General features: G+C 43.6%; 1 protein-coding gene across 1 annotated transcript in view; it reads right to left on the bottom strand.

Annotated features, from left to right (window-relative positions):
• MYZAP (myocardial zonula adherens protein) overlaps positions 1-25744 on the bottom strand; it is a 109312-nt gene that overhangs the window by 77595 nt on the left and 5973 nt on the right. The window contains exons 2-4 of the mRNA XM_011983205.1: positions 19026-19112; positions 5326-5481; positions 2141-2233 (exon numbers count right to left, since the gene is read on the bottom strand). Coding sequence (XP_011838595.1) covers positions 2141-2233; positions 5326-5481; positions 19026-19112 — 336 coding nt within the window. The remainder of the gene's footprint in view (positions 1-2140; positions 2234-5325; positions 5482-19025; positions 19113-25744) is intronic.

The following is a 25744-nucleotide window of genomic DNA, read 5'->3' as shown; positions in this document are numbered from 1 at the left end:
GAGGAGCTAGGATTACTACCTGCACCACCATGCCCGGCTAATTTTTGCATTTTTGGTAGAGACAGGGTTTCACCATGTTGGCCAGGCTGGTCTCGAACTCCTGACCTCAAATGATCCACCTGCCTCGGCCTCCCAAAGTGCTGGGATCATAAGCATGAGCCACCGTGCCTGGCCACTTTCCCCTTCTTGATAGACATTTAGGTTTCCAATGATTTTACTATTACAAACAATGCTGCAATAAATAAGTCTATCCTTATGTCTTTCTTCATATGTGAGAGGAATAGAATTGCTGGGTCAAAGGATCTAAGCATCTGTAATTTTGATCGATAATGCTGAATTGTTCTCTATAAGAGTAATAGCGAATTGCATTTTCATCAGCAACCCGCTTGTTTGCCCATAGGCCTGTGAACAATGTCCTGCCCGCCTCTTGCACTTTGGCGGGTCTAATAGATAAAAATTATATCATGGGATGGTTTTAACCTGCATTAAATGACAGGGGAGGCAGAGTATCCTGTCATACACGTAAGAGCTCTCCATCTTTCCTTCAGTATAATTACCTGTTACAAATCTTTCGTCTATTTTTATGAGTTGTAGCCTTTTTCTTCTTGATTCGTGGGGGAACTTTAAATATTCAGAAAATGAGCCTATTATCTATGACATGAAGGACAAATAATTTTTCCCGGTCATTTGACTTTGACATTTTTACCATCAGGAGTTTCTCATTTTAAAGTTGTCAAAGTTATCAGCCTTTCCTTTCACAGTTTTGGGATTTTATGTCATAATAAGAAAAGGCATTCCCTTACCCCAAGGGTATAAATGAATTCACACATACTTTTCTTCTAGCACTTTTGGGTTTTATTTTTCACATTTAAATCTTCGGTACATTTGGAATTTATCCAGGTATAAGACTTCCAACAGCACATAAGTTTTCCTAATAGCGCACATTGACTAGTCCATTTTCCTTCCTTTTTTGAGATGCTACATTTATCACATATTGGGGTACATTTCTGGAGTATTTTTAACTGATGTTTGTCTATTTATGTGCCACTACGATACTGTTTCACTCTCTGAGGCTTTTTCACTTTCTTTTAACATTTAATAAGGCTACTCCCTCTCATTGCTCTTTTTTCTCATTATTTTTGCAACTCTTTTTATTCATTTTCTATATAAACCTTAGAATCACCTACTCCACTTATAAAAAAACAAAACCTGTTGGTCTTATGCTGGAGTGCAGTGGCCGGATCTCAGCTCACTGCAAGCTCCGCCTCCTGGGTTCACGCCATTCTCCTGCCTCAGCCTCCCATGTAGCTGGGACTACAGGCGCCCACCACCTCATCCAGCTAGTTTTTTTGTATTTTTTAGTAGAGACGCGGTTTCACCATGTTAGCCAGGATGGTCTCAATCTCCTGACCTCGTGATCCACCTGTCTCGGCCTCCCAAAGTGCTGTGGTCTTTTTATTGGGTCACATCAAATTGGTACAGTAACGTGGATCTTATGATGCTGAGTCTTCCTTTCAAAGCACATGGTGTTTCTTTCCACTTATTATAGTTGACTCCTAGGTATGTAGTATTTTTCTGTTGATGATATTTTGGAAATTTTTTGTACATTGAAACCTGTTTGTATATATTAATTCTATATCCTCTGTGTGTGTGTGTATGTGTGTGTGTGTATAAAATTTTATACCCTGCTACAAATAACGAATTCCTTATTTGTTCATAGTAGTTTTTCTTTCATCAGCTCATGCTCACTTGGGCTTTCCAGGTATACAGTCATATGGTTTGTAAACAGTGATAGTTTTCCATCTATCTGTGCCATTTTTAAACCTATATGTTTATTTCTCTTGTTTGGCTAGTATGTCAAGAACAATGTTAAATAATAATAGTGATAGCTGGCTTCCTTGTTTTGCTCCTGACTTTGGTAGGAATCCTTTGAACATGAAGAAGATTATTCTTGCCACAAAAATGTCCCTTTAGGTAACACATTTCATTCTGTGATAAAAACTTCCTCAATTTATTTAAAATATAATTCTATTGATAAACAAGACTAGATACTCTAATATCTTTAGACACCAGCAACTGAGAGACCACTCTGAGCTCTGCCATGCCTCCCTATCTCCAAGCAACTGAGATAATGACTTACTGAAAGTTCCTGGGTGAGCTGTCGAATCTTCTGCCTCATCTCACCATAGTCTCCATACATTCGCTTTCTCACTTTTTCCAAAGTGGCTCTCACCTGTAGCCCACAGAGATACTAGTTAGAGATCAAGCTATAACATTTTCATACAAGCTTTCCAAAACTTTTAAGAAACTCTAAAGAAAGAAGGAACCCACATAAAAATACTCTTAAGAACAAGACAGTCAGGAAATTAAGGGAGGTCACCCCCAACAATTAGTTAGAAACTAGATAGGAATTATCCAAATAATTTATATGTATAATTTTATATGTATATTTATATACATAATAAAATATATAGGCATGTATTAATATAGAATATATTAAAATATATGTTAATATGATATATTAATTACATATAATTCTAGATAATTACACACAAATATAATAATAAATATTAATTAGCCAAATGAACTCTGAAGAAAAAATAGTTTGTTGAAATTCACCTATCACCCTCAAATTACATTTGGGCAAGGTTTTGCCCTTTTCCCATCACGTATTTTTACAAGTAGAATGTGTTTTAACAGACTCATGGCTAAGAGGAGCAAAGAAACCAAAAAGCAACCTCTAATTTTCCCTCTCTCTGCTCTGACTGCCAAAGAGCAATTAAATATCTGGAATGGAAGGAAGTAAAATATGAACCCTGGAGAGCCCATAAATTGGAAAGTCAGTTCCTCAATAATCACCAATAACACACAAGGCAATAAACATAACAAAAGTTCAAGTGATCCCCAAAACACTTGTTTACACAAACACTGTTCAAGTTTCTCTACAGTACTACTTTCAGAGGCCTAGCAGGACCTCAGAAACTTTAAAAACACAACAAAAGACCTTACAAACAGTCCCTGTCTCCTCTCTTCTTCTGGTGTCCCTAGGATGGGGGAAATACTCAGGAATCCTCAAAAAGGGCAGGAAGTCTCAAGGGAGTTTTCTCCAGCACACTCCAGAATTTCTCTTTTAGGAAGGGCCTAAAGGCAGCAGTTTGGTTAGAATGGAAGTGTTTAGGACATAGTATTGGAAGGTTGAATTTTGAAGCACATTGTTTTAAATTAGACAGCATGTTTATTAGGGGTTACTGGATATTGGTGGAGATTTGGGGGAAAGGAGAGTCAAGACTCCAAGACTTTCCGATATGAATTCTAAAAATAGAGTCTACTTTCTTGCCATTAACTACAAACATTTTGGGAAAATGAGGTTAAAAGTACAACTTTTCATTCTAGGCAGGCAGAACGGCTTTCACGTGTGGCCCTGGGCTGGCTCTTGCGGTGCTCCCAGTGCTGAGTGGGTGGAATCTTGAGCTAAAGGCAAATACTGCAACGACCAGGCCAGGGATGATACCGAAGCCACCTGTGGCAGGAGGGACCTGAAAGTTAGTTTTAAGTTGCAGATCACAGTGGAGGGTAGTAATTCCAGGTCATGTGACTTTGGCACAAGTCATCCACGACTCAGGATTAGCCAACATCTCCTCCTGTCTTTGTCTTGGGCAATCTGGGACTCAGGACTCTGTTTAGAAGGTTATTAAGGGAGGAGCCATGCCTCTGGAGCATTTAAATGAGGAAGGTCTATATATTTCCTTGAGAAAAAAATATAAGAAAGTTAAAATGTCTGAGCTATTCTTAACAGGAAATTCAGGAATTGAATATTCTGAAAGGTTAAACATTATGTCTGGAGGCCAGGCACAGTGGCTTACACCTGTAATCCCAGCATTTTGGGAAGCTGAGGTGGGAGGTTCACTGGAGTCCAGGAGTTTGAGACCAGCCTGGGTATCATGGCAAAATCCCGACTCTACAAAAAATTATCTACAGGTAGTGGCACGCACCTGCAGTCCCAGCTGCTTGGGAAGCTGAGGCAAGAGGATCACTTGAGGCTGGGGAGGTAGAGGCTGCAGTAAGCTGTGATTGTGCCACTGCACTCCAGCCTGGATGACAGAGTGAGACCTTGTCTCAAAAATATATAATAAAATAAAGTTTTAAAATTATGTTTGAAAGCTGGGATAACTAGGAGTTTGAGGTTGGTGGCTGTCATATACATTATGTATATGCATGTTAATTTTTCTGGCTTTTCCTCATACTTTCTGCTAAGCATTTATTATTTTTTAAATTCAACAAATGTTCCTTTTAAAAACTCACACAAAAGCTAAGACATCGTGAGTTTGCATCTTATCTGAAAACCCACAAAATAAAATGGGGCTCACAGAGCTGTGTTTTTAACCTTAGGTATCAAAGCCCAGCCAACCCCCACAATCTCAGCCTGAGGACTGAAGTATGCACTGAGTAAAAGTGACTTGCTGGGCCAGACACAGAGCTGGAGCTCAAAGCAAGGACTGTGAGCTCACAGGCCTGGGTGACTCCCTGGCCCCACACTGCCTCTTACAAGCACTTTCTAAGCCACTGGTCTATAATGTGAGCCCATCAGTGTCAGAGCAGCCCATCTCCTCTTCCATACAAGCTGGGTGGTTTGGTCAAGAGGGGAATCAGTCAATCTAGGGGAACACAGGATAGAATGAAAAGAAATGGAGAGAGAAAAAGAGAGAGAGAGAGAGAGAGAGAAGAAAATACTCCAAAATGTTAACAGTTGCTCTGGTTGAATGGTGAGATTATGAGTGATTTTATTTTCTTCTTCATACGTATTTGTATTTCCCAAATTTTCTCAAAAGAACGTGTAATTTAAAAGATAGGAAATAAACTATTAAATACAAGGAAGTGAATGGCATTGATTGGCTTGGTTGGACAAAGTCTATTGTGGTTGACTTCCTAGCATTTGTTTCAACCCAACTGATTGGTCTGAATCAGCCACCGTCTTCCTATTCCTTTTGCCAGGGATGGATTTGGGACTGGTAAGTGTGATAAAGAAAAACCACTCAAGAGCCTCCAAACCCTACACGGAAGGAGGAAGCCATCTGCTCTCCTAAGTATACTTACCTAGTAACATCCATCCAGCAGAAGTTCAACCTTTCCTTCCTTGCAGATTTACATCTGTACTTTAACATTACCATTTCCAGAAACCAAACACAGAAACATTTCCAGCCAAAATGATAACATTAAGAATTCTTTCAAAATACCTTATTACATTCACTTCAATGCTTCCAACTCCATCCTCTTGCACGCTACAAAAAGAAAACAGATGGGGGCAAAAACTCTTAAATGGCTCACATCTTTGATGTAGTTCATCTCTTCCTTCAGTTGACTCGTGGACCACCCATACACCACCATTTCTTTCTGCTGATTTTGATCTGATCTTCGCACCACACCATAAACAACACCCTGAGGAAGTTTCCTGGTAGGTTCTCCATTGCTCAGGTCAAGATGCTAAAAGAAAGTAGGAAAAGAGAAAAAGAATAATGACTCTTTAAGCCTCATGCAAACGGTTGTCATAATGGGCCCACTGTGTATGATTATGCAAATTGTGCCCAGCACTCATTGCCTGGCAGTGGAGATGGAGGGAGCAAAAATCCCACCTGGTCTCTGTTCACCAAGTTGATTTGGCATAGGCTTGGGCTGCATGTACCCCGGAGGAAGAGCAGCCTTTGCTAATGTCTATAAGGGCCCGTCCACTCACCTAGGAGTAACTCCCACAAAGATACCAGATGGACTTGTGTTGTCCTAGTAACAAAAGCAAGCATTTGAAACCTCATGCTCTTAATAATGCTATCTTTCCCCTTTTCCCAGCTTCTCCATATGACTCCAACCTCATCACTAAATACATGGCCTACAACGCACAAGGTTGAGGCTGGCGGTCATCTAGCAGCCAAACTGTCCTCTGAGGGTAGGGCTGGTCCTGGGGCCAAGCTCTGAAAAAGGGGGTAGTGTTAGTACATAACCTGTTGTGACCATTCATGAAATATTTCTGAAAAGCCAGGAAGAGGTGGTGTGACTGCAGCCCAAAAGGATCCTCCCAGTCCTGTTGGCTGGTTCTTAATTCCTTCAGTTAAAGTTTTGGTCATTGTTGAAATGCAAATACCCTTGAGAAACAGTAACATGTCCAAGCCTTAACACGCTTTTATAGAATGAAGGCTTAGCAAGCAGGAAAGGGGTATATTAAGATTTGTTGAGCGCCTACTATAAGCTAGAAATATTCCTAAGCACATTTAATGTTCGCAACCACTCTGTGACACAGCAATTGTCCTTTCTGTACTTTCCACTTCATAGCTGGGAAAACTGAAGTTCAAAGAGGTTAGGCAACTTACTTATAGACACACATCTACATTCAAGCCTGGCTCTGTGATTCTGTCTGACATTAAGCACCTCCCTATACCGCAGGTTATGTTTAGATCCGGGGGGACTGAGGAGGGGCCTTCACAACACGGAAGGGAGAGAAGTAAGAAAAAATCCAAGATCAAGGACTGAGACTTCAGACAAACTGGTCTTCTCTCAATTTTCCCTGGGGCGGACCCAGGTACCTCGACAATCCCACAGCACAGAAACCCAAATTCCATAAGGGTAATTCTGCTCTCCTGCTAACTTTTCAACTGCCTTTACACAGAGATTCTTGTCATGTATTTTAAAAAAAAAAACACTTTTTTTTGAGACGGCATCTCACTCTGTCACCCAGGCTGGAGTGTAGTGGCATGATCTTGGCTCACTGCAACCTCCACCTCCCAGGTTCAAGTGATTCTCCTGCCGCAGTCTTTCAAGTAGCTGGAATTACAAGTGTGTACCACCACACTAGCTAATTTTTGTATTTTGTTTGTTTGTTTTTGTGACAGAGTCTCACTCTGCTGCCAGGCTGGAGTGCAGTGGCGCAATCTCGGCTCACTGCAGCTTCCGCCTCCTGGGTTCAACCAATTCTCCTGCTTCAGCGTCCTGCGCAGCTGGGACTACAGGTGCACACCACCATGCCCAACTAATTTTTGTATTTTCAGTAGAGACGGGGTTTCACTATGTTGGCCAGGATGGTCTTGATCTCTTGACCTTGTGATCCGCCCATCTCAGCCCCCAGAGTGCTGGGATTACAGGCGTAAGCCACTGCACCCAGCTAATTTTTATACTTTTAGTAGAGACAAGGTTTCACCATCTTGACCAGATTGGTCTCAAATTCCTGATGTCAAGTGATCTGCCTGCTTTGGCCTCCCAAAGTGCTGGAATTACAAGCATGAGCCACCGCACCTGGCCCACAAAATATTTTTTAACACACAAAACTTTAGTCTGCAATTGGAAATCATTCACTGTGGCAGAACAGTAAGTACTTTATGATCCCATTCATTCAAAGTTTGCAAAATCAAAGAAAGGTCTAGAAAGCTACGTGATGATGATGAATCTTACAGGTCTCTAAGGAGGGAACCTCGGGTGGGGTGGGGGCGCTAGAGATCAGGATGGACTTTTGTCATTTTCTTTATACCTTTCTATCTTGCTTGTTCTTTGTTTTGTTTTGCTTCGTTTCAATGTAAGCTTTTTTAAAAGTAAGACAATACAACAACCATTGCTTCTCGCCCTTCTTCCCACACTTGGAAAGAGATGGATGCAAGGGGCTGTGATTCCTTGTACTTGCTTCTGGTAAACGCTTCCCCCTGAGTCCCTTACAGCTGGGTCCCAAAAGCACTGATGCTACCCTGACATTTGTGCTTAAGTTTGGGTAACTGAGCTGTTAAATAGTTTGCAGCAGAGTCACAAGCTGGCATTGAGTTATCCCCAGTTTACCGGACATATAACCAGGAAGAGGAAAAGCTCTAATGAAACTCCGCAAATACCAGGAAACAAAAGCAAGATCTTTCAGTCACAGACTCCACGCAGTTCCTCAAAAACAAGCCGATTACGACACAGAGCTTTAGTGAAACACATTTCTGCAAAGCAAAGGCTTTCAGAGGTGAACTGGCTTTCAGGAAAACTCAGGTGGCTGGACACAGAGGCTCCTGCCCCTGGCCTAGGCAGGGAGATGAGGCCGCCACGGAGCGGGGAAAACACAAGCAATGCCAGGAACACTGAGGTCTGTAGAACACTCCTGAGCGGCCCAGGTCTCAAAGTTGTACACACAGAAAGAGATCAAGATACACTGAGTGAAAAATCATAAATTTCAAATTTTCGTTTTTTAAGACTGTGTGTTTGTGTATGTAAAACTTCTAGAAAGATGGAATCCAGATCTCTAACGACAGTTTCCTCAGGAAAATGAGATTTCACTTTTTCCTTCATGTTCTTTTGTGGACTTTGAATGTTTTTTGGCAAAAAGAAAAAAGCATTATGTTTGAATCGATCATTTGTGTAAAGGTCAGGGTCTGAATAAAAGGGCCCCAGGAAGGGCACGGCCCCAGGACTCTACCCGCAGTAGAGATGGAGTCCTCTCCACGCCAGGGGAGGGGACTCCTGAGGCAGCCCAAGGAGCTGATGGGTCCTGACAGGAAAAGTGAAGAAGAACGTTACTGAAGAAAGAGGAGGGGGAAGACATTTGTTGTTAGGTGATTTTATTATATATAACATATAACATACATTGTAACATACATGTTATATAACATATTGTATATAATATAACATATATTACATTATATACAATATATAATATTTCCTTTAATCCTCACAGTGACCCTACTGTGTAAATAGTATGACTTCTCTTCTTCCAGGGTAACAGCCTGCGAGTGCCTGCCTATGTCTTTCCAAACTGGAGCTCTTTTTTCACCACAGTGCTACAGTCAGGAGAGCAACTGGAACTCACGTCTCCATGTGGTATCCCAGGGTCTCCAGTCACAGGGAAGCCAAGAGCCTGCCTTCAGGTCTCAGGGCCATTTGGAAGAGACAGGCCCAGGGTGGGGGGCTCTTTCCACTTCCCCCACCCATCCCCAACCCCACACCTGCCTCACTGTCTCCCTTCCGTTCCTTTAGGAGCCAACCTCCTTCTTGTTTCAAGGTAATCACACGTGCTGTTCCCTCGATCTGCACTGCCGGGCTGAAATGTCGCTTCCTCAAGAATCAAGAATGCCTTCCCTGACCCTTCGGACCCCTGAGGTCTTCTCGGTCCACTCTCACAGCGCTTCCCCACAACACTTGCCACAGCTGCAGCCCAGCGACTGTTGGGATATGTCAGTATCCTTGTGTGGGGAAGGCCTGCTTCCCTATCAACTGAAATTCCAGCAAGTCCAGGGCCCAGTTTGTCTTCTTGTCCACCGTAATTCCCAGATCTAACAGTGACTGACATGCAATGGTCTCTCAATAACTATTTGCTGAATGAATAGGGAACTTTAGAAGTTGAGAGAGGTCTAAGAATTACTCAGGGTACATAAATATGGTCCAAATGAAGTGAATACCTATTATTCTTCTTAGATGGAGGAATAGACAGTTGATGTTTACCCCAGTCACAACACGTATACCCAGAAAAGCTGCTAGGAGCAGAGATGTCTATCATTTTTATAAAATGTCAGCATGCTTTTGGTCAAAAACTGAACATAGGAAAAAAAGAAAAAAGCTGATATGCTGCGCAAGATGTTTGGGGCTAAATTTCTCTCCTCTTGTATCCTTTAAAATACCTCCCAATAAGAAAAGTATTACGTTTTAGGCAGAAGAGCATTATGATGATATTAAGAAACAGTCTGTTTTAGAGAAACATGCTGAGATACAGATGATGTATATTTATTTCCTTATACAGCATGGATGTAGATGAGGCAGGATTGGCCATGTATTGAGGTAGGTGGTGCTGGGGAAAGGGCCAGTGACTCATTACACGATCCAGTCTCATTTTGTATGTTTGAAACTCTCCAAAATTAAGTTTTTTAAAACCTCCTTATAGCCAGGCATGGTGGCTCATACTTATAATCCCAGCACTTTGGGAAGCCAAGGCAGGCAGATTGCTTGAGCCCAAGCATTTTGAGACCAGCCTGGGCAATATGGTAAAAATCCATCTCTGCAAAAAATGCAAAAATTAGCTGGATGTGGTGGTGTGTGCCTGTAGTCCCAGCTACTTGGGAGGCTAAGGTGGGAAGATTGCTTGAGTCCAGGAGGTTGAGGCTACAGTAAGCCATGATCACACCACTACACTCCAGCCTGAGCGACAGAGCAAGACCCTATCTCAAGAAAATTTAATTTAATTTAATTTAAAAATCAAAAGCCTCCTTATAATTCTACTTCGTATTAAAAAATCAAATTTTAAAAAATGTACTCTAGACCTATTAAAAGCCTCCTGGGCATGGAACAATACTAGATAAAATCTGCTTGAAAATAAAAGGCCTGGATGGGCACGGTGGCTCATGCCTATAATCCCAGCACTTTGGGAGGCCGAGGTGGGTGGATCACAAAGTTAGGAGATCAAGACCATCCTGGCTAACACAGTGAAACCCCATCACTACTAAAAACAAAAAATTAGCCAGGCGTGGTGGTGGGCGTCTGTAGTCCCAGCTACTCTGGAGGCTGAGGCAGGAGAATGGCGTGAACCCGGGAGGCGGGCTTGCAGTGAGCTGAGATCACATCACTGCACTCCAGCCTGGGCAACAGAGCGAGACTCTGTCTCAAAAAACAAAAGAAAATAAAAGGCCAAATAAATGTGTAGAATAAAAAGAAAGTTATTACGAAGAAGGAAAATTGACTGAAAGGGCATTCCATACTCTCAACACATACACAAAATCTCTGGATTAAGCTGTTCCCCGTGAGTGTTCACAGCTTAAAATCTACCCACACTATGGCTGACCTCCCTAAAGATACATCTGGCAGCCAGTGCCTTAGAAAGAAAGAGTAGCCACAGAAAACTAACTCAGCCTAAATTCCTCTCGTAAGGGATTTACTGGCCATCGAAGAGTCTGGGTTAACAAGGCCAACGATACTGTCCAACTCTTAAATAAGAATATAGGATCCTACAATGCAACAAGCTCCACAAAGGCAGGGACTACATCTGTCTTATTCACTGCTCTATCTCTGGTACCCAGCATAAACAGAAGCTTCATAAATACATTTTGAAGGGAAAAAGAAAGATGGAATATTTGGAGTATAGTCATCCTTGACACTGAGGATTAATCTGTGCAAAACAAGAAAATCCCTTGGTCAATCAGGGTTCTTAGGGGAAATAAGAGCGGAAACATCGCTCAACGTACATCAAACTGACAATAGCAGACTAACACAGCCAGTCCCCCACCCCGCCCCACCAGCCAGGATGGGCAGCTGGTCACACATCCTGGCTGCCAGTATGATTGAGAAGGGCCATAATGTGACTCGCGTGACTTTCAGACTGGAAGCCAAGTTATTTCCAAAACTTCTGACTTCAGACCTCTTTTCTCCAGCCAGAGGGCAGCAGCTAACCCAGGACTGCTGAGCACAGAGCCACTGGGTTCCCTGCCCATCTTGCAGGCAGAGGCTGGCACTTCAGGAATGTGCTCTGGCTTGTCCAACCCGTGTATCTATCTCAGCAAATTATTTGGCGCAGGTCATTACTCATACTTGACACTGTTCTGCTTTCTTGGACAAAAATAAACATCACCTCTGAGCCTGAAGGGCCTTTCCAGAGCCTGGGAAAGAAACAGGGAGAAATGGGCAGGCCCGTATTCTCAGAAAAACTGAAACCTTCGGCCTATCAAATACTTGACCAGGCACAGTGGTGTATGCTCGTAGTTCCAGCTACTTGAGAGGCTGAGACAGGAGGAATACTCGAGCCCAGGTGTTCAAGGCAATCGTGTGCTATGATTGCACCTGGGAACAGCCACTGCGCTCCAGCCTGGATGACATAGTGAGACCTTGTTTCTAAAAATAAAACTAATTTAGTTAATTCTGACAGTCTCAAAGACTGAATAGTGCTCACTTCCTAAGTAAACTCAGGAGAAAAGATCACTTTCCAAGCTTAAGATGAGAAGGAAAAGGAAAGCTTCTAGCCAAGCAGAAGTCCCAAAGAGAGTGGCATTTGTAATGACAGCACCCTGACAGGAGTGCTAGTGTACAGCTAGTGTACAGCTTCGATGCAGACTAGTGTACAGCTAGTGTACAGCTTCGACGCAGACAGTAGTTGCTTAGGCCTAATAACCCCAGCGGAAAAGGGAAGAATACATAGGAGAAAAAAAAAATCAGGAACTGCTTTTCTGGAACCCATGGGTATAGTACACACCTTAGGTAACCTTGACTGATACAATGTAAATATCCTAAACAGAGTTTCTCTGATAGGAGAAAGCATGCAAGTCAATATTCCCATGGCAACACAGCCCGTCACAGACCTGAGCTGGAATTGCAAATCCACTGTCTACTAGCTGTGTGCCCCTAAGAAAGTTATTTTCTGTACTTTAAAGAGCTTCAGGGTCCTTAACAGTAAAATGGAGATCATACCACCAATTTCAGTGGGCAGTCTAAGGAATATACGGAATAAAATACACAAAACACCTAGTGTGCTGATAGCATACTAGTAGATACCGGGAGTTTCTAGTATCAATGGTGTGAGTTTTTAGTATCTGGGTTCCTACTCAACTCTACATGTCTATCTGAATGAGTCTGTCTGTCTGTCCACCCTCTTCTTAGTCTTTTTGCTATTCTCATCACAGTTGTCAAATTGGCTTTGACAGCGCAATAGTCACCCCCAAACTGTCCTTGGTTTCTCTTCATGGGGAGTGAATCCCAAAGTCTCAGAAGGTTAGAAAAAATGGAAAAGAGTTGTGTAGTCCAGTGGGTTTTCAGACCCTATTCCCAGCTCCTCCTCTGTGTCTGTCAAGGTTGTCAGGTGAAGAGTTGGGGGCCTGCTGGAGGCAGCCAACATAGCCCTGATCTTATTTCAGCTCCACCTGCTGCACCCTGACCACTTTACCAAGAGCACTTCCACATTTACCAACGTGAATAAAGGAATGTGTGGAAAAACACTGGCTCTAGACTAACACTTCTATTTGCTAGAAGAAGCAATGAAGACCCCTAGAGATAACCTGACTGGCCCAACCACCACAGGGGTTCATGAGGAAGCTGGGACTCAAACCCTAGGTCTCTCCCCATCCTCCAGGGGCTGTTATCTCTGAGGGGCACGCAGAGTCCCTGGTGTGCTGTCACAAAGGGCAGCCCGGCCCCCACCTGAAGCTCTGAATCATGGCAGCACACTCGCTCACTTGGCAACAACCCGCGAGGTTGTATAAACAGTCACACCAAGGACGAGAACTCAGCAGGCTTATTCATCCAAGGCTTTTAAAGGAAAGAAGACTATAAAACCTACTGGCAAAGACTTCCTCCTTTTCAACATTTTATTGGGTTATGAAAATTCCCAACTCTACATCCATACCCTTGCATCTGCTCTCTCTCACTCAGCATTCTCAAAGGTCTAGAGAGAAAACAGCTTCTTTAAAAACAACAGGTCACTGAAGGACACCTCCAAAGTGGGGATGTCAATAGCTATTTAAAACAGTATCTGCCTCAAGCTATTTTATCTATTCGCACAGGACTTTACCATCATAAAGACTCAGAAGCAACTCAAATCAGATTCCCTAAAATTCAACTGTGCAGTGAGGCCCTGATTCAATATGCTAAGTCTGCAATAGCTGGTGTGGGTTCTGTCTCTGTGTGTACGTGTGTGTGTCCCTGCATATACACATAGGAATCTGTTGCGCATGACTATGGAGAAGAATATGGATACATAAATTCAGAGTTTTTTGAAAACAATAGGTACTTAATTTCAAAACTATTTATTACCAATTTTAATTTCAATGTTTGGCATGTTTATAAACATTATGTTCTACATTTATCAATTTCTCAACTTGTAATTTGTGCCCATAAACTAATCAGCACCCTCCCATATTATTAATGATTTTTAATGTTCAATATTCGAATAAAAGCCCATGGCTAAATCATGTGAGTTGTTAATATCATTCAAGGTGATTTCCTCAAAGAACCTAGTTATGGGTTGAATAGTGTCCCCCAAAAAGATATGCTGGAGTCCGAACCCCCAGTACCCAGGAATTTGACCTTATATGGAGAGCAGGGCAAGTTAAGATAAAGCCATTAGACTGGGCCCTATTGATGTCCCTATAAAAAGGGGAAAATCTGGACACAGAAACATGAAAATGTCATGTGAAGATTGGAGTGATACTGCCACAAGGTAAGGATCACCAAGAGCTACCAGCAACTGGAAGAGGCAAAGAAGAACTCTCCCCCTAGAGCCTTCAGAGGGGGCACCACCAGCACCCTGATCCCAGACGTCTGAACTCCAGAACTGTGACAGAATACATTCAGTTACTGAAGCCATCTCGTTTTTCATGCTTTGTTGTGGCAGCCCTAGGAAGCTAATATAAAACTCACCCATCATAACCAACAAGCATTCATTAAGCACCGACTATGTGCAAGGCAGAAACCTAGGTTTTGGGAAGAGAGAATAAAAAGACTCGACCTAATTTCTCTGTGTGTATGTGCCTACATATACGTTATACACAAATTTTGCAAAAAATATATATGTATGCCTACGTGGAGTTCTTAGCAGTACATGGCTAGGTGCCAAATGAAAGGGGCAGCCTGGGTGTCCTGTAGGTTAAGGGAAGAGTGACCACAGCACATGGAAGTCAGGGAAGTTACCAGAAGGGAAGTGGGCCTTTAGCTGAGCCTTGACGGACAGGGAAGACTTGGATAAACTGAGACATGGCAGGGAAGGGACTCCAAGCATGGCTAGGGCCTCAGCAAGGGTTAAGAGGAGAGAAGAGATGCTATGTGTATAGAAAATAAAGTCAGGAAGGAGGAGAGGCAGGACAGGCAGCTTCAGGCAGGCGAATAACTCCAGAAGGTCTAAGGGGGTAAAAACAAAGACCCAGGGCCCCTGGGTTTGGCATTCAAAGGGAAGAGAATCAGCGTTTAGTCATTATCTCTTTAATCCGTATGACAAACCAGACACTGTGGTGGGTATTTTGCATATATTAGCTCATTTACTCTTTGAAACCAGGCATCGTTGTGTCTACTTTAAGGATGAGGAAGCTGTGCATTTGGGAGCTCATCTGTGGTCAGCAGAAAGCAGTCTCAGGGCAGGTGATATCTCCTGAAGGACTAAAAGGAACAGGCAGCCAGGGGATCTGCCTTAGGGGTAGGAAACCTCCAAATACACCCCCACAAACCCTTGACTCCATCAGAAGGTGCTGACCCTGTTGTAATTGCATCCGACAGCCTCCAAACACACCTTTGTGGAAATGGGCAAAATACGCCATCCACAACACACCTACATGGGGAGTAATTCCTCTCTCCAATGACTGGAGAACAGCAGATGGAAGAATGGCCCAAATGGCAGCAGCCTCTATGCATGGCCAGCTGTCCCATGACACTGTGGCATCCCTGCAATATTAAACACCTCCCACAACAGTGTGAAAGTCTGAGGAAGGCCCAGGCTGCCCTCGTCATTTGCAGCTCTAACAGGACCCTGGAAATCCTTGAGAAGTCTCACTTCAACAGAAGTCAATCGGGCCACTTACAACTTTCTATTCACATATCTGAGCCAGCTCCAATCCCCTGGCCTTTCCACACAGACGATCCCTCTTCAAAGGAACCAAAGTCATGTGACCACGTAGGGTCATCTAGAGTTTTGGCATCTTGCAATTCCATGGGTTCCAAGGAGGGGAAGCCATGTTGAAACCACATCCAAGGAAGTGGCCCCTACAGAGTCTCCTCGCCAGTGCATGGCCCTGGCCCTCAGTGACTCATGCCAGGAACCTGGCCAGGACATGGTGATGAAATCACTCAGAGCAACCTCCCAGTTACCCCTAGAAACTTCAAGGGCAGACACCACCCAAGGACTTCATCCCTAGGGAAACAACAGCCCCACCCTCCTCCCCTCTACCCCAGTTCTTCTGCAATGAGTCACCAATGTGTCACACACAGGCACTTAGACTGCACACCTGGTCCACCTGGTGTAAGAAGTATCCTGGTGCATATGCTATCCCAGCAGTGCCTGTCCTGTGCTCCTCAGGGCCTTGGAGTTCTCAAGCATCCACAGGAGGGTTTCTGGGGGCTGAGGGGTAAAGGGAGACTGGGAGGACTTGGGGCCCCATTAGCACCACTTTTGCTTGGTTTGCATATGAGGGTTCAGTAAAACATTTTGATTTTTTTTTCAAAGAGGGTCCTATTGACAAGTTTGAAAAGCACTGTTCAAGACACACAGGCAAACTGGCACACAATTTGTTGACTCCACTCAACACAGCTAAACACACAAGGCTCCTTCCGTGGCATTACTTGATTCTTCTTCAGTGGTTACAGACCCTCCAGGGTCCTCCAGCACCTAATACCCCAGTTTTGGCACCCAGAAAACTTTCACAAACATCTCCCAAGGCACGAAGCTTGGGTCTAACTCCAAAAGACTATATTCCCCAGTTTCTCTACCATCTGTACCAACAGGCACAGCCACCAGGCCCTTGTCCTGTCCTTCACTCCAGCTTAGGCCACTTCTTCAAAAAGTGTTCTAAGCAGCTCTGAGCACCTGGACACAGCCCAGGCCCATGTCTTGGACCAAATCATCAGCTCTAAAAGGGACAGGCAGGGAGAGGAGCAGTGAGGACAGAAGAGGACACTGCCTAGTGACAGATGGCCCCACTCAGTCCTGTTCATCAGCAGGTGTGCAGCGGCTGAAGCCTGACCACTTCCACTCTCTGCTTAGGACTTTTACTCCCAAACTTTGTCTTTGGAGAATGTTCGAAGCTACACAGAAGCTGAAAGAGCCACTCAGCTACATAACCATAGTACCATTATCACAAGAAAATTAGCATTTATTTAATAATACGTAACATATAGTGCATATACAAAATTGTATAGCCATCCTAGCATATCTTCTATAGGTTTTTTTTTTTTTTTTTTTGCCAAGATCTAATCCAGGTTCACTCATTACATTTAATGTTAAGTCTCTTTAGTCTGCTATCTGCAACAAATTCTCATCTTTTTTAAAAATAGCATTGAATTTATTGAGGGATTCAGGCCAATTGTTTAGTAGAATGTCCCACATTCTGGTTTTCTGTTTCCTTATTATTAGTTAAACAAGTTTGGCATGAATATTACGTATGTGATGTTGTGCACCTCTTAGCTGAATCACCTCAGAAGTCATGTAACATCAGCTCGTCCTACTATTGGTGAAGTTAGGTTGAATCACTCAGTTGAAATGCTGGTTGCCTGCCTACTCCACTGTGAAGGTACTGTCCCTTTAGAATCAGTAATCCATTGGGGTGATACTTTGAGAGTAACCTACAATAATCTTTCACCAACTTATTTTTGCATCTATTGATGAGTATACCTGGAGGTTACAAAACAGAGATTTTCTAAACTGATTAGCGAGTGTTCTATTAAAAAAAGGAGGCTTCCCTTTTTTATCCTCTCATCTTGCGCCTCTACTCCTCTTCTCCAATTATTACTATAAACATAAGGATTTTTAAAAATATCCATTGTGTTATAACCCACGACTGTCATTATTCTGTTTGATGCTCCAGTTGTTCCCATTTTTGGCCAGTGAAAGCCCGTTCAAACTGGCTGCTCGTCCTTTACTAGGATACTAGGACCCCATTTGTCTCTGAGTGGCACTTTATTTTCCAGAGGTCCCATATCCCCCTCATCTTTTCCCCGCTGCAACCCAGAACTAGCTGTTTTTCTGGATCTTTTTAGTGGAACTCATCCACTCTTTGTAGGCAGATCAGCAATTTTACTTCTTCTCACTTTCTCTAGTCAGAACTTCATTTTCCTTTCACCCTGCTTCCTTTTCCTGGCATTCATCAGTTGCATCAGCACAGGCAGCTCTCTGTCCTTGGTAGAAAGTGGGGAGGAGACGGCAAGGACAGACAGAGGCCTACGGTAAACTTAGGGACAGTATCAAACACTTCGCCGTCAATGAGAAGCTTTCTTTTTTATAGTTGACCACATTCATGGTTAACCCCAAAGCAAGGCTTGTATTTCAAGAGGTCACTACGTCATGACTCCATTTATGACATTTATATCATATCATTTTATTTTATTTTATAATCACATAAAATACATGCACAAGAAAAAGTACTGCCTACTTCCTAGCACCCCATCCTCTTTTACTTTGTCTCCATCAGCACTTACCACCTCCTAACCTCTATAAAATGTACTTCATTATTTTGTTTACTTTCATTCTTGTCCCACTAGAATGTAAGTTCCATGGATGACAGATTTGGTTGACTGCTTTGTTCACTACTATACTCCTACTGTCTAGAACAGTGCCTGGAATGCAGTAGGTGCCCCATAATTATGAATGAGTAAAATGGGTTGGCCAGGACCACAGGCCTAGAGGTCAGCAGGACCTCCTCTTTATCCTTCAAGCCTCCTACTTCACGGTCACCTCCTAAGCAGTCAGTTATTTCCTTCTCTGTGTTCCCAGATTCCGTCTTACAGGGATGGATCCTAACACCTGAAATATCACATCATCATTGTCTCACCCAGAAAACTGCAAATTCCTCCAAGGCAAGGACATACTTATCTTCTTGGCCTCAGGACTTAGCACAGGAGCTGGCACAAAAAAGTTTGCGGAATGCCTCCTACCCCCAGCCAAGAAAGTGTCCTTGGTGCGGGGGCACCATGCTGCCTGCCAGGCCTTCCTCTCTTCTGCGGGAGCAGGGCCCCCGGCTGCTGCTCCAAGCTGCTGAGAAAGGCTTCAGCCCCGCCAGCTGCTCACAATAGGCCCTTTGATGCAACTGGATTGGGCTGTTTCAGAAAAACCCACATTCCCTGCCATAGCACCTGTCACTAAGGCCAGTGTCCCTGCAGCTTCAAGGCAACACAAAGCCACAGTGTTCACCAAGAAACAAGAGCAGGGCACGTCGCTGGCAGAGCCAGCTGGGGAGAGCTCTCTGTCTTCTGGGAAGACGGGAGATGAGGTGGGAAGGTTGAGGGGGTCTTCTCCTCAACAGGGGCGCAAACACTCAGCCTCTGGAAATGGCCTGGTTAGGAGACAGGAGAGTGGGTTAAGGGTAGAGACTGGAACTTTTCGGGGCTTTGCCTCAGAGATACCTTACCTGCTCCTTTCTCTCAATCTTCTTTTCACTTTGCTCAGGAACTGGACTCTCAGGAGGTACGGTCAGCCGTAGTCTACAAACATTTGCCTAGAAGAGAGGGAAAGGAGAGGCCAGTTAGGAGTCAGCATTTGGGGCAGAAAGAGCCAGATGACCTTGGGCTTCTCACAGCCTGTTTCCCCTACTTCAAATGGGGATCACTGCCCTGATCATACAGGAGCCATACAGGAGATAAGGCCAGCCTTATCTTCACAGTACCAGGCCAGCTTGGTACAGCACAGGGAACCACCACCCTGGGGCTCAAAGAAGGAAACTACCACATCACTTGATCCATTTCAAACATTTCTTTACCAATGGCTCAGGTTCCATAACAATATGTATAGAATGATCTCATTTCACAAGTATAGGCAAAAATATAGCTAGAGGGACAGAAGCCAAAATATGTACAGTGGATATCTCTATTGGGATGGGAGGGTGCTTTCTACTTGCCTATATACTTAATTTTTCTATAATATACATGTACATGTTTAATCACAACTTTTTTTCAAAAAAGTCCACATACCCATGTTCATAGCAGCATTATGCACAATAGCCAAAAGGTGGGAGCAACCCAAATGTCTGTTGACAGATGAATGGATAAACAAAATATGATTTATACATACAATGGAATATTACCCAATATTAAAAAGGAAGGAAATTCTGACACATGCTATAACATGGATAAACCTTGAAGACACTTTGCTAAGTGAGATAAGCCAGTGGCAAAAAGACAAATACTGTATGATTCTACTTAGATGAGATACCAGGAGTAATCAAAATCATACAGACAGAAAGTGGAACCGTGGTGGCCAGCAGGTAAAAATACAGGGAAAGTTAGTATTTAAAGGGCATGGAATCCCAGTTTGGGAAGATGAAAAAAATCCTAGAGATAGATGGTGGTGCCATTTGCACAACAGTGTGGATGCACTTAATGCTACTGAACTATACACTTAAAAAGGGTCAAAATGGTAAATCTCACAAGTACGTTGCTACAATTAAAAATTTTTAAAAAGCTGTCCCTGTTTGCTTAATACAGACTAAAAATAAGACAGTTAGCTGGAAAGGCATAGGAGAAGAAAATGTAATGCTTACGAGTTGGTAAGACATCTGACTCCTTAATTAGCTATACTAGCATGAACATTTGTCACTAGTCACTGAGATCCTCATGTCAGTTTATTAAAGGTTGCCAACAAAGTTCACAGAAATATTGCATAAAGGTTCCTAAATGATTTTTTAAAGTCTAAGTTGTACCATTTCTGTTAAAAATAAAAAAGCATTACACCATTCAGTGAGAGAAGCTACAACTTGTGTGATTTATCATATTCTGTTGACAAAGGGTGACTAGGAGCAAAGTCATATTCCTACTCAACAGCGCGAAAAATGGACTACTATAATCTGTAGTACAAGGGGACAATGACAGTAATCATAGTAATAGCTAACCATGTATAGGAACCTTCTAAGTGCTTTACAGGTATTTATTCATTTAACCCTCACCACAAACCTATGGTAATAGATTCTCTTACCTGCCCCATTTTGCAGATAAGTAAGCTAAGCCTCTGAAGGGTTACATGGCTGGGAAATGGCAGAACTGAGATTTGAACCCAGGCAGTCTCTGGGTTCAAATTAGTTCATTCTTAGCTCTTATACTCATGGCCCCCATCACATGCCTGAAATGCCATATGGGCTCGATTCATGGGAGTGCTGTTTGTGCCCTAGTATGAATTGAATTGCATCCCCCTAAAATTCATCCATTAAAGTCCTAATCACTTTCCTGGCATCTCAGAATGTGACCTTATTTGGAGACAGGGTCTTTATAGAGGTAATCAAGTAAAAATGAGATCATAAGCGTGGCCCTAAATCAAAATGACTGGTGTCCTTATAAGAGTGCAAAATCTGGGGACAGATACACATACAGGGTGAACGTCATATAAACATTAAGACGACCTGTCAACAGCCAAGGAGAAGGGCCTGGAATAGATAGTTCCTTCGTAGACCTCAGAAGACACCAACCTTGCCAATACCTTAATTTTGGGCCACTAACCTCCAGAACTGTGAGACAAGAAATTTCTGTTGTTTAAGCCACTGGCGTTGTGGTAGTTTTCACGGCAGCCCTAGCAAACAAACTCTTTCCACCCCCGCCCCAGTCTGGTTGGCAGGGTCACAGATCTGCACTGGTCCACAGGGTGGCCTCTGAGCAAAACTAACCTGCAGCCTAGAAGCCCAGAGCTACAGGGAACGTCAAACACCTCTTGAGTTCAACCTGCCCACCTGTGAAGAAACCCAGCACCCAAAAATGTACCTGACAGGTGGCACCAGCCTGTTCATATTCCATGAACAGGTTAGGGATCCCAGGTTTGGGACCCATGTTAGCACTTCTGCATATACTACTGCCGTCCTCCAAGGCATTGCACTTTGCTACCAGGCACCTCTAACTTCCTGATCTGAGCTTACACCAGAATTTCTACCTAATGGACCCAGGGTTGTCCTTGGACTGCAAAATAATTCCCCTTCCTCTAGACAGTCCTCCTGTCCCTTGAACCTCCTTTCTTCTGGACGAAACAACCCCAGTTCTTTAAATCATATGACTTGGTTTCAAGATCCCTCTCCATCCTCATCCTCCTCTTGGCAAGCATCATCCCCCAGGGGACCCCGGAATCAGATGTGGCCTGACCCCCACGGTTATCATTGCCTCTTGTGCAGCCAACTTTGCAAGCAACCTTCAAAGCTCACCGTCAGTCATGTTGGCCAAAAAGAAACCAAGCCATACTACCAGGTAGCTCTCTTTCCTGATGGGCAACAACACTGATGGGAATCTTGAATCTCACCAGAGAAAGGCAACCCTCTGGCTCCAGGCCCCTCAGACTGGTTTCAACCATTTGCACAAGCATCAAAGTGTAACTCAGACCATATAGATAGTCCAAACCTGTGGTGCTCAACAATCTCCTGTTAGGCTGGGTCTAGTCCATGCATAATTCTGCAAGGAAAAGGAAGTCCTTTTCTCCTGCACCACATCCCATACACACACACACACACGAGTGTGCACACATGTACATACATCCTATGCGTGCGCACACACACACAGGCACCAACATCTACTATCTGTGTGTCTATGGGAAAGTTACTTAATCTCTCTGAATCTCAAGAGTAAAATGGGATAAAAGGAGAGTGTCACATAGTAAGCCTCTGTGAATATTAGATATTTTTATTTTGATTTGGTTATTTATTTATTCTGAGACTGGGTCTTGCTCTGTTGCCCAGGCTGGAGTGCAGTGGTGCAGTCATAGCACTGCAGCCTCAGTTTCCTGGGCTCAAGTGATTCTCCAACCTCAGCCCCACAAACAGCTGGGACCACAGGCAAGCATCACCATGCCTGGCTAATTTTTTATTTTGGTAGACAAAGAGTCTTACTATGTTGCCCACGTGGGTCTCAGACTCCTGGGCTCAAGCAATCCTCCTGTCTCGGCCTCCAAATGTGTTGGGATTACAGGCATGAGCCACTGCACACAGCCAGATATTTTTACTATTATCTAGATGTTATCATCACACTATATGCTTCAAAATGAAACAGACCTGCTTAGCCTCACAGCCCTGTTTCCAGGAAAATAACAATTTGGTCAATGAATCAGAGACATTAACACTGTAAGTGATGACTTTCGGTTGGTTGATTATTTTAGAGGGGTAGTCCTTAACGGTCATAATTTTCAGAAAGGGGACCCCATGGGTCCAATCACTCCAAAGTGAGATGGTCCCTCCCCTGGCTTGAGCCCATTCTTCATCTGCCCATCTATATTCCTCAACATGCTTCCTATGATGGGCTGGGCAACCCTTATATGAAGCTCTCACACTGAGCAATACCCCGAGGTATACAAAGCCACAAGGTAAACAGAATGCATAAAATAAAATGAACTTGTAAAATAAAACACACGACTTCAAAGACACTTGGCAGTTGCAGCAGGTGCTTGAGGCTACTGCAGCACCCTGTTTAAAGTTTACTCTTGTCAACAGAGGTGCTTTATCAAAATATTAAGGAGCACAGTGGGTTTTTCTTTAATAAATACTGACCCACTGACGGACTGGCTGTTCAGGAGCAATTTAAACCCAGCTTAGAACAGGATCACACATATTCCTTACAAGACAGCCAAATGTATGGTCATGGGGAAAAAAGAAAGTTGCAGAACAAAACATTAAGAATAATCCTATTTTTATTTTTTAAATATTCCCTGATAACTTGTGCAGATGTAGGGGGAAAATATTCTTAAGGAAACACATTTCTGTGTTGGTGGCAACAATGTTAAGTATATGTAAGTTTTTAATTAAAATGTTAATAGTAATAGTAATAATAAAGACTGGGAGAAAATATGTCAGAAAGAGACAGATCCAGAAAGAGACTAATCCTTCCACAGGACTGCTTCAGGAGCGGCAAGAGGCACATTCTAAAGGTCTAAAATGTAGGCTGAATCCCTAACAGAAGCACTAAGGACAGTAACCCCTGAACCACCCATAAAGTTGACTGAGTACAATCTACCTCCCTCCATTCATTCACTTTCAGCAATCTCCCCATGGGAAAATTTTCCCCTGAGTAACATCAAGGCAACATTCCTTACCTCCGAGCATTTTACGAGGCTGATCTCCATGGTCTCCTGAAACTCATATACACAATCTCCAGAGCTGCCCCAGGCTTGGCAGTGCCTGAAGGGCAGGTAGGGCACTTTATTCCCAGGGGTTCCCAAAGCAGCTTGTTCAGGGCTTGTGTTATGAACAATGCAAAGAACTGCATCCTACCCTGAACACCACTGCTACCTGACCAGCTGTCCCTGGGGGCAAGGGTCTCTTCCAGGGAATCAAAGCAGGAAGCTGGACTCAGCGTACTTTATTACTCAGTTAATGAGCACCCACTACTTGCAAAATACTTTTTAGGGACTATGAGGGTACCACGATGGCAAAAAAAAATAGCTGTGCCCCCAAGGAGTACATAATCTAGAAATATACCCCAACAAGGCAATCAAGAACACTTGGAATAACAACAAGGCAATCAAGAACACTTGGAATAACCAATACAAGGTGTATGGAGACAGGATAGCTTTGTGGTTAAAGCACAGTGAAAATGCACTTCCTGGCTTCCAATATTGGTTCTGACACCTACTAGCTTTGAGACCTTTGGAAAGCCACTTAGTGTTCAGTACTTCCATTACTCTAGTTGTAACACAGAGCTAACAATACTGCACCCTCTTAGGAAAGTTGTGAGGATTAAATTAGCTAATGTGTGTAAAGAGCTTAGGACAATTTCTGGCACGCATTAAGCACTCTGTCAGCATTGTTTATTATCACGGGAATATAGGAAGAAGAATACTAATCTTAACGGGAGGTGGGAGTACATGGGAAAGTCCCTCGGGATACCATTTGAGCTGGGTATAGAAGGACAGGAAGAACTTCTCAGGTCAGTGAGGTTTGGAGAACCCACCATCATAACAACAACAGCTATCAGGCAAAGCGTTCCAGTCTGTGCCAAGTGCACAGAAGCTGGCAAGTTCCAAGAATAAGAACCTAAGCCTGGGTAGGACAGGAAAATGAACAAATAGGTAGGGGCTGAGCTGTCAATCTACAAATGCATGATAGAGAAGCACTGGCTCTAGTCAGAAGACAATAAGGAGCCATTCAAATCTTTGGAGGAAGAGATTAACATTCAAATCTGAGTTCATTCAATAATCCAACTGGTCATTTTCAGTGCCTCCTGTGTTCCATGCACTACAACATGGATGGAAGGGAAAACACAGGGGGAGTGACCAAGCAAGCTTTGTACCATCATTACTTTTATAGCCCCTACCGTGCTTAGCATAGTATCAACACATGATGGGTACTCGCTCAGCGTTGGGTTTTGTAGTTTTTTTAGGTTGAACTAAAACAAAGTAAGAATATAGCTGAAACTCCCTGGAGTGCCTTGCACTTTCTTGAAACCAACCCTCCTGGGAGGGATAGCAAGGGAGGGACAGGTAGCATTCAGGTTTCCTCCACAAGAAAAAGCACAACAAAACCCTTTTTGGCAACTCAGGGCCTCTGGGGGCGCTCCATCAGTGCCCCAGAGACATGGGTCCCCTTGGGCCTTGTTTCTGACCCTTTTGTGGAGAACAGATGGCCTGGGTCTTACTTAGGGGGTACTCTGCAGATCCAGTATCATCATGCTCTCAACTTCGGGCACCTGGGTTCACCGAGGGGAAAAATATCCATCTCAAATAAAAAGGGGGTGGAAAAGATGACTCACGGAGGTGACAGGGGTTTCCTAAACAGTTTACAGAGATGGATTTCCCTGAGGAAATTAGCCGAGTGTATTTACATTTCTCTCAGGCCTGTTCCACTTTGTGACTGTGGGTCCCTGCCCAGCTCCCCTTAATGACAAAAGGTGGGGCCCTTGTAAGTGTGGCTGCGGGGAACAGACCCCAGACTCTCTGCTCAGCACAAGTAGCAAATCCCAGGAGCCTGCAGCAGGCTGCATGCAGAACGGAGCATGCTCCATCTAGATTAGACCTCTTGGCTCTGCTGTGGCCCTGAACTTGCAGCCCAGTTATCTACATCAGGGTGGGGCGAACTTTTTCTGTAGAGAGCCAGACAGTAAATATTTAGGTTTTGCAGGCCCCTGTAAAAACCATTCTTAGCTCAGAGGCATACAAAACATTCCTGCTCTCTGT

The sequence above is a fragment of the Mandrillus leucophaeus genome, unplaced genomic scaffold, assembly GCF_000951045.1.
Source record: "Mandrillus leucophaeus isolate KB7577 unplaced genomic scaffold, Mleu.le_1.0 Scaffold247, whole genome shotgun sequence".
In the NCBI taxonomy this organism is placed as follows: domain Eukaryota; kingdom Metazoa; phylum Chordata; class Mammalia; order Primates; family Cercopithecidae; genus Mandrillus; species Mandrillus leucophaeus.
This window is presented reverse-complemented; position numbering and strand designations above follow the sequence as displayed.